At 39.4% G+C, this 9,501-nt stretch overlaps 1 protein-coding gene across 1 annotated transcript; it reads left to right on the forward strand.

Moving 5' to 3' along the window:
* The first annotated feature begins 6,600 nt into the window (after positions 1–6,600).
* LOC140523313 (olfactory receptor 9Q1-like) lies at positions 6,601–7,581 on the forward strand. Its single transcript, XM_072638241.1, has one exon. The coding sequence runs from the start codon at positions 6,625–6,627 to the stop codon at positions 7,558–7,560; it is 936 nt and encodes a 311-aa protein (XP_072494342.1). The 5' UTR covers positions 6,601–6,624; the 3' UTR covers positions 7,561–7,581.
* The last annotated feature ends 1,920 nt before the right edge of the window (positions 7,582–9,501 follow it).

The raw sequence follows: 9,501 nt of genomic DNA on the forward strand, positions 1-9,501 counted from the left end.
ATACTATTTGCTCTCCTTTTCTTTCGTTTCTTCTTTCTCATGGTTCCTCCCATTAGTTCTAATTCTTCTTTACATCATGATTAATGTGAAAATATATTTAATATGTATGTATAAGTAGAGTCTATATCAGATTGCATGCTGTCTTTGGGAAGGGGAAGGAAGGGGAATGGGAGAAAATTTAAAACTCATTATCTTATGGAAGTGAATGTTGAAAGCTAAAAATAAATTAAATATATTAAAAAAAAGTAAAATTCTGGAGAAATAAGATGTGAATGAGCTACTTCAGGAAATGTTCCCACATCTATTCATCAGTTCTGCTCTACCAATGGAGTCCTAGATATTCTGTCATGAGTGGTAGTGGGATAAAGTAGAAATAGTCCTGACTCTGGAGTCAGAAGACCTGAGTTCAAATCCTCCCTTTGTTACTTACTACCTACGTTATCTGAGGCAAATCACTTAAACTCTCTGGTTTTCTCCTATGTAAATCAAGAGAGTTGGAGTCAAGGACTTTTAAGGTCCATTCTGGCTCTAAATATATTATCTTGTGATATAAAGAGGTATAATTTTTTTTGGTTGTAAAGCCCAAATCCATATTTGGGAATTTTATTTTTTGGTAAAATTGAATGAGCTAATTGTGGAGGAATGGGGATTCTTAAAATTCACCATTCTAACTTTAAGTCTTGTATCTTTAAATCTTCCATGGCAGCTGAATTTTGAAGGGACTTTCTTTTGCAGGATGTATGAATATGAATGCACAGTTTCTTCATACACTGGCTTTGAGGCTGCCTGAAGAATCTGGTTGGCTAAGAAACTGGTTAAAAAGAATCAGAGAAGTCAGTCTCAGAAAAACTTAAAACTCCTTGAGAATATTTATTATTGACTCTCCTGACCCCCTCACTAGGGTATAGTGAATATAGTATATAGTGAAATACTTTCTAACTCTGATATTGGGAAACAAAGTCCCTTAGTGGGCTCCTTCTGTGGTTGCAATTTTAGGGCACATGAGATAGCATGATAAGGTGGATTTGGAGGCAGAGGGTATAGGTTCAAATCTTGACTCCGCTACTTATTTACCTGTGTGATCTTGGAAAGTTCACAACCTCTTTGAGCCTCTTTAAACTGAGGAGGACAAGAGTTTAGATGACCACTTGTTACAGCAGGAATTTTTAGTGCATAGGTTGGACATGATGGAGACTGAGGTTCCTGCCCAATCTCAGATTCTGAGATTCTGTATTTCTGAAGTCCATCTCCAAGAAACAATAATGTGTAGTGATAAGAACCCAGCCCTGTCACTTGCTATATAGATGATGCTGGGCAAGTCTTTCAAAATTTCTTGGCTTTAGGTTCTCTAGTTGTGATGTGAGGATTTTTCTTTTTGGGTGGAAGGGAAAAATATGCAATGATACCTGTCATTTCATTCTTGTAGGAAACTCCAATTACCATTGGAGAGTTGCAAGTTTTTTGCAACCTGTGGTTATACTGAGTGGCTGTGACTTCTCTCAGGTCACACAGCAAGTATGTGTCTGAGGGGGTCATGGACCCACATTTTCTTGTGGCCAAGGACAGCCACTATGCTGACTTCTCTTGATAATAATGACCGGAGTATAATTGGTATTTCAGGGCAGGGGGAGATACTTTTTAATTTTTAGAGATTCAGCACTGAAAGATGCCTTAGAGGTCATGCTAGAGCAGCCTTCTCATTTTATAGATGAAGAGGTTAGAGATACCTAGTAGCACAATGAATAGAGTGCTGGATTTGTGCTTGGGAAAACTTGAGTTTGAATCTTACCTCAGATACTACTTTGCTAGTCACTTAACCTCTCAGCTTCCTCATATGCAAAATGGGGATAATTATATTACCTACTTGACAAGGGCTGTTGTGAGGATCAAATGAGATAGCAAGTGTAAAGGGTTTTGTGAGCCTTAAAGTATTATTAAAAGATGAGGCCCAGAGAGAGGAAATAAATGCTATCAAGTAGTAACGTTAGGATTTGAACTCAGGTCTTCTGACTCCAAATCCAATACTGTTTTCATTAGACTAAGCTTTTGCAAATTGTCTACATCATCTGCTGATTTATACAGTTCTGGAGATGTCCCTGACTGAGACACATCCTTGTAGAAGAGAAAGCTAAGAGACAAAGTCAAAATCACCCAATCACATCACATCTGGGGCATTAATTTAAGGTAAGAATCACTTCAAGCTTTAAGAAGCCTTGACGCTTGGGGAACTTGATTTTTGGAGGAATGCTAAAATGTGCCTTTCTGAGAGCTCAGGTTTGTTGTTGTTGTTGTGTGTGTTTGTGTTTGTTGTTATAGGGTCAGCACTCAGCATAGAAGCTGGCATATAGTAAACTATTTATAAAGGTTTGTTAATTGAGTTAAAAGAACACCTGGCAGCAAGATCATGGACCCAAACATGCCAATTCAGTTCAATAAGTATCTGTTAAGCTTAAATGCCAGTCACTATATTATTCTAGATAAAAACCAAAGAACCATCTCTTGTGCGTCCTCAATGTTATTACATACTTATTAAATACTGTATATGTTATGGGCAGGGCACTTTGAGAATATGGCCAAACAAAGTGCCCCTGCCTTTAAGGAGTTCACATTCCAGTGGGGAGCATACCAAATACATACAAGGTAATTTGAGGTGGGGGAGAATGCAAACAGCTGGGGATAGAAAAGGTCAGAGCTAAGGCTTTAGGGAGTAGGTGGCACTGAACATAGATGTAATGCTAAGGGCAGAAGATGGTTAGATTTTAAGTTAGCTTGGCTGGGATGTGGAATGTATCAAGAGGATCCATGTGAAATAAGTCTGGAAAGCTTAATTAGAACCAGACTGTGGAGACCCTGAAATGCCAGGCTGAGGTTGTTTTAAAAATAGATATAGAGGATTTAGAGGACTTGGCCTTTGAGTGTTGAGTAATGTAGTCACTAATGGATCTATGTCAGAACTAGGAATGTTCAATTGCAACTGGGGTAGGGGAAGAAGGGAATAAGGTTTGGTAAGCACCTATTACGGGCCAGGCACATGGTAAGCAATTTACAAATATTATCTTGTTTACTTTAGCTGCAAAAAAAAAAAATAACTACTACTCCCCTGGGTGGAAACATATAACTATATGCTTCCAAAAAAAAAATTCAATTTTATTTTTGGCTCCAAATTCTCCCCTCCTGCACCAACTGAGAAAGCAAAAACAAAACCCTACAAATATGTATAGATGTGCAGAACAAGATTCTGCATTAGCAATATTTTTTTAAAAAAGCAAGAAAAAGAAATGACTCTATGTTTAGAATAGGACTAAAGAACATGAGGAAGCGATAGACTTAGGAGAGAATCTAACCCAACCTTCTCATTTCACAGATGAGCAAACAGCCCTTTAGAAGGTAAGGTACCCAACTGTGTACCCTTAGTATGGCAGATGGGAAATTCGAATCTAGGCCCTCTGTCTGCTAGTCTGGGCCACTTGCCATTACAATAGACTTCATCCACTAAGGATACAGAGTTCTCACAAAAAGCTTCCTCGGTCATTTTTTAGGGGAGGTTAAATAAAGGAAAATAAGATCCTTCTCATGTTCAGGACTATCAGGGAGCTGAGTGTCATTCAGTTCAGCACTCTGGTCAGCTATGTCCTGTGAACCCTATTTGGAGGAACTAAATAATTCATCCGAATGTTGATTGAACTTGGCTGGTGAGAACTGGAATCATAATTTCCAATAGCAAGACATGTCAGAATGACTGGTGATGACCCAGATGTTGGCTTTTTTTATGCTAAGGTCTTTTCCAGGTCTCAGTTTGTCTGAGGCAAAGCCCATTCAGTAATTAAAGGTTAGGTAAGAATTGAAGCAAAAGGTGGTCTAGTGTGTCTTCCTAAAAAAATCAATCTGAGAGGGAAAGATCCTCAGAGTTTTTGCTATTCAATTGTTATTCGCACTCACCCTGAGTCATCAAAACCCCCAAAACGAACAAGGGAACTTCGGGCTGTGACTTATTATTAGCCAATCTGTGAAAGTCAGAATGATTAGGATTTAAAAGCATAGTCAAGTAGCTCCATTTGAATTACACTGGGCTTTATCAAAGCCTGGTTTTTCAGAGCTATATTTCAAGAACTCCTAAATGAAAATCTACATGAGACAAAAGAATCAATTGTCCCAGTTTTTTGAAATGACAAAATAAATAGGGAAGAAAAAAAATCCAGCTCCCAAACCCCAAGGTACCTAGTGAAATATAAGCAATAAAAGTTTTTATGTCTTGGGACATGAATGGGAACAGATTTAGTGAAGACTTCTCAGGGGTATGAGACTCCTCCCTAGAGTAGAAGACACCTTAGGCCAGGTTTTGATTCTTCCAGAGTTAGGTGATTTCCATATAAGGCTACACAGTGCATTAGGATCCATGATTGACTATGGCTCACTAACTCCTCAATACCTAATTTGCATATGCACATGCAGTATGCAGTCTTCACTTTGGTCTGCCTGATGTGTGTAAGTTCTTAGTGCCCAATTTGTATGAGTTGTCAATGCTTCATTTGCATATGTTTTCAATGCCTAATTTGTATATGATAACCTGTATTTTCACGGGCTTTGTAATGGTCCAGGGAGCCGGAAATTTGAACCAAGTTCCAAAAGGGATTGGTTAGATTTCGTGCCTAGAATGTAAGACCTTGCTTCTTAGCCAATGAGAATAATGGTCAGCTATGGGAGGGGGACTTCTGCATCAGGGTCTATATAAGTTGCCATTCTGCTTTTGTAAGGTGCCTCCTGACTCCAGCTTTACTGGTGAAGGGACAGCCTGCTTCTCCCAAGAACCCAATAAAGGAGATTTTCTGTTTTTACTTTGAGATACCTCTGAGTAGTCAATTTGAATAAGGGGGGGGGGTTCATGCTATCCCACACAGACAGAGCACCCACGTGTAAGGATAGGATTCCTACTCTAGACAGAAGGAGAGGAGGAGGAGGAGAAGGACAAGGATGATGTTGACTCTGATTACAATATAGTTCACATTTATGTGGCACTTTAAAGTTTATAAAGTGCCTTACAAACATTAGTTCATCTGACCTTCACAGTAAAGGGGTATTACTCATTATTTAGGGATATGTGAATTTGTACATCAGTGTAGTGGAAAAGGAGCTGAACTCAGAAACTCAAGGTCTGAGCTGAAATCCTGGTTCTATCACGTATTCCCTATGTGAGGATGGGCCACTGATTGGGTATCCACTTGGGAAGGATTAGAGGGAGAGTGCAGATTCAAGGGGCACTCAGAAGTTACATGTATCTGGAAGAATAGTAGTGCTTCACAAAAATAGGGAAATTAGCAAAAAGGACAGGTTTACATTTTTTTCCATTTGTTCAGTCATCTCAGTAATGTCCAACTCTTCATGACCCCTTTGGGGTTTTCTTGGCAAACATACTAGAATGATTTGCCATTTCCTTCCTTCTCTAGGTCATTCTACATATGAGGAAACTAAATGACTTGCATAGGGTCACACAGCTAGTGAGTGTCTAAGGTTAGAATTGAACCAAGCAAGATGAGTCTTCCTGACTCCAGGACCAGTGCTGTATTCACCTGTCACCTTGCTGCCTCAGAGTTCACAGGGGTGGAGTGGGGGAGGAGATAATGAGTTCTGTATGGCATAAATTGAGTTTGAGATTCCTTCATAGGGTATCTAGGTGGAGATGTCTAGCAGTTTTTGATGTAGTTTTGAAGCTTAGATGATCACTAAAGATTCTTCTACCTTTAAATCTTTTAAACCAATGAAATGTCTTTCCAAAGAATATTGATAATCGAGGAAAGTGGGGAACCAGGAAGGAGCTAGTGGTAGCAAAACCTAGATTATAAACTCCTTGAGATTTATTATAAACTCCTTGAGAACTGGGACCATCTTTTATCTTTTACCAGTGCATGGCACAAAGTAGATGCTTAATAAACACTTCTTGACTTGACTTCTTAGACAACACTCACTTTTCAGCATAGAGTATTGGCAAGAGCACTGGATTTGCAATCAGAAGAGCAGTATTAAGATCTACCTCTAGGTGGTGCAAGAGACAGCATACTGGACTTGGAGTCAGACAGTCCGGAGCTCAAATGCAGCTATTTCCTGGTTCTGTGCCCTTGGGAAAAAAAAAAAACTTAACCTCTGCCGGCTTCAGTTTCCTCACTTGTAAAATGGAGATAATAGGTTATTGTGAGGATAAAATGAGATAATGTTTACAAAGTACTACATAAAAAATTATTATGGTTGTTATTAGAATATATAATATATAATTATTACATATAATATATAATACATATAATTATATATAATTAATTAATATATAATTATATTATTATTAGAGCAATTATATTATTATAAAACAAGTTAACCTTCTTGGGTTCCAGTTTCCACCTCTGTAAAACAAAGGAGCTGGACTAGATTTACTGCAACTCAGCAAGCATTTATTGAGAGGTTACTTGGAGCAAGGTTCAAACTCTATGGCCATACCAAGTACCTGGACAGTAGGACTCATCACTTGGACCTGCCTTGACCCCAGCCTCCTCTCCACCAATTCATCATAGTGCATAATGATTTAAGGATGACCCTGACCTGAATCTCCTCTTTTCCTCAGCAACAGTCCCTAGCCTCATGGCTATTGGAAATGGCACCATTGTAAAAGAGTTCATCCTGCTTGGCTTCACCAACCACCCTGAGCTGGAGTTTCTTCTGCTTTTAGTGTTTCTGGTTTTTTACCTCCTGATGCTGCTGGGTAACCTGGGCATGATCACCCTAATCTGGACTAATCCTGGACTCCACACGCCTATGTACTTCCTGCTCCGACACCTGGCTTTCCTAGATGTCTGTTTCTCTACCACAGTGTTACCTCAGCTCCTGGTGACCTTGGCCTCTGGCAGAGCTGTGGTCTCTTATGAACAATGTGCTACCCAGTTTTTCATGTTTACTTTCTTTGGCTCCAGTGATTGCTACCTTCTGGCTCTCATGGCATATGACCGCTATGTGGCTGTGTGTCAGCCTCTGTTCTATGTCACCATCATGACACCCAAGACAAGGCTGAAGATGTTAACTGGGGCCTACGTTGGGGGCTTGGCTAATGCTATTCTAAGGACCAGCTGCACATTCTCACTCTTCTTCTGTGGTGAAAACCAGATTGACTTTATTTTCTGTGACCTCCCACCCCTGCTAGAGCTGTCCTGTGGGGATACTTTCCTACAGGAACTGTTGATTCTGATATTTGCTTGTTTTGTGATCCTGGTCAGCCTGACCATGATCCTGGTATCCTATCTGTTTATCATCAGAGCCATACTACAGATCCACTCTGCTGGTGGGAGGGCCAAGACTTTTTCCACTTGTGCCTCCCACATGGCTGCTGTTGGGGTCTTCTTTGGAACCCTTGCATTCATGTATGTAGGCAACAAGTCAGGAAAATCCCTACAAGAGGACAAGGTGGTGTCCGTGTTCTACACCGCAGTGATCCCTATGCTGAACCCTCTCATCTACAGCCTGAGGAACAAGGAGGTGAAGGAGGCCCTGAAGAAAACTTTTAGTAGACTTAAATTACCTTAAGCTAATGGGCCATTAGCATCACCATGGGCATTGACAAGTGTCCTGAACATCTGTGAGGAGCTAGGTTCTATGCTATGTAAATGGAATTACATGAGACCTTTTCCACAAGGTACTTCAAATAACTCAGTGACAGGAAAGGGCAACTATAAAGCAGCAGGCTGAAGAAAGGCATTATCATTTGTTGGAGCAAAGGTTAGGAAAGCCAGCTGGAGGATTAATTGCATGATAGTAGGAATGAGAGAGAATTATTTTGTTAACACTTGTAAAATGACGAAACCAGAGAAAATTGACATGGGAGAACCAATAAGGAGAGGACAGGTACCAAGGCTCTTACTCTGCCAAGACATTGGCATGGAGAGGAGACAAACATTATTGCAACTCATTCCTTCCTTTGCAACATCAGTGGGCAGTGTTCACCAACTGCTCAGTCTTTTCTACCTCCTCTTCCACTCTGAATCTTTTCCAGGCCCTGTCTATCTCCTTCCTGGACAATATAGGAGTGGTTTAGAGTATGACTTTTTCCTTATCTGTCTTCACCTTTGTCCCTCCCAAACTCTTTTTCTCCAGAGAGTTAATCAGTTTCATCTTGTTAAAAAAAGTTTGTTTTTAGCCTAGGAGAAATATAGTAGTCCTCAATCCCACATTGTGTTTTTCTTTGTTTTTTTTATGGAGTTTATGTCAGATGGAAAGCTATTAATACAATCATAATAGCACAGAGTACCCAGTTAGGAAAATTCCTAACATTCGGATAGAACTTTAGCTCTATGTCCTAATACAAATTTTGTATATTTCCGGATCACTTTCTCCATTCCCCTTTTTTTTTTGGTAATGAACTAAGCATGCAATATCATCCTTAATTACTGACCTTGGGTCAGTTGCAAAATCAGAACATAGGAAATGATGAGCTAAATTTAAGGAGAAGGATATATAACCTCCCCTGTTATTGGACAGACATGTGGAAGGGGAGGCTGGGAAAAGAGTAGGTGAGTTCATTTGACATTTGTCTTAGACTTTGAAGAGACAATTCTAAGCAGCAGCTCAGTCTGACTTCTTTGTTTCAAGAGGTCAGCAAGAACCTGACAGACCACTTGGATCTCTCCCTTTTCTCTGGTAGCTCAGCTATCCTATCTCTTTAATCAGTGCCCCTAAGTTACTATTTCTCTTCAGTTTAGCTCATTGAGTCCTGGGTGGGGAGAGGACAGGCAGGGGCTGGTAGTCTCCACTCCTTTCCTAAAACTCATAGCTGTGCCTCAAGTCTGCCTTCTGGATGGTTTGCTGTACTTTGAAATTCTTTTTCATAACTGAGAGAGAAAGTTTGTTCCTCTGAACCACAAATCCCAGAATGTTAGGCAACCTCAATAAGCATTATTAAAAGCTTGCTACATGCAAGGTGCTGTGCAAGGCACTATGGATGAAACCAAAGGGAAGATTTCTCTGCCCGCAGGAGTTTATAATCTACTTTGGGGACATACCACCTATACAGAAAGGTAAGATGCGAAATATGTGGTCTAAACACATAATAATTTTGCAGATGTGATGGAAGAGAACTCTACAAACCTGGTGGTGGAGAAATCAGGAAGGGAGGGCCTTATGTAGAAAGCTTCCTTTCTCTAGCATGACAGACCTTTAGTTCAATGCAGGTAACTTATCAAAACAAAGTTATTAAGTTGTTTTCTAACTACGTCCTTTGTCTTCTTTCTTTCTTATCATGGTTATGGTAAATATATGTATATATGTATACATACACATATAGTAGAATTTACATATTTATAATTATATATTTCATATAATTATATATAAGTATGTGCTATATGTTATATACAGTTATATATTTTATAACTAACATGTATTATAATAATTATATTAATGGAAATAAATAAAAATATAAAGAGAAAATCACATTATTCTGTGAAGCTCTTGCTTTCATAATTCTTATACTCT

This window comes from Notamacropus eugenii, chromosome 2 (genome assembly GCF_028372415.1).
Source record: "Notamacropus eugenii isolate mMacEug1 chromosome 2, mMacEug1.pri_v2, whole genome shotgun sequence".
Classification (NCBI taxonomy): domain Eukaryota; kingdom Metazoa; phylum Chordata; class Mammalia; order Diprotodontia; family Macropodidae; genus Notamacropus; species Notamacropus eugenii.

Bases quoted from the DNA above. Each gene is read 5' to 3' on its own strand.
- LOC140523313 (XM_072638241.1), top strand. From the start codon at position 6,625: ATGGCTATTGGAAATGGCACCATTGTAAAAGAGTTCATCCTGCTTGGC.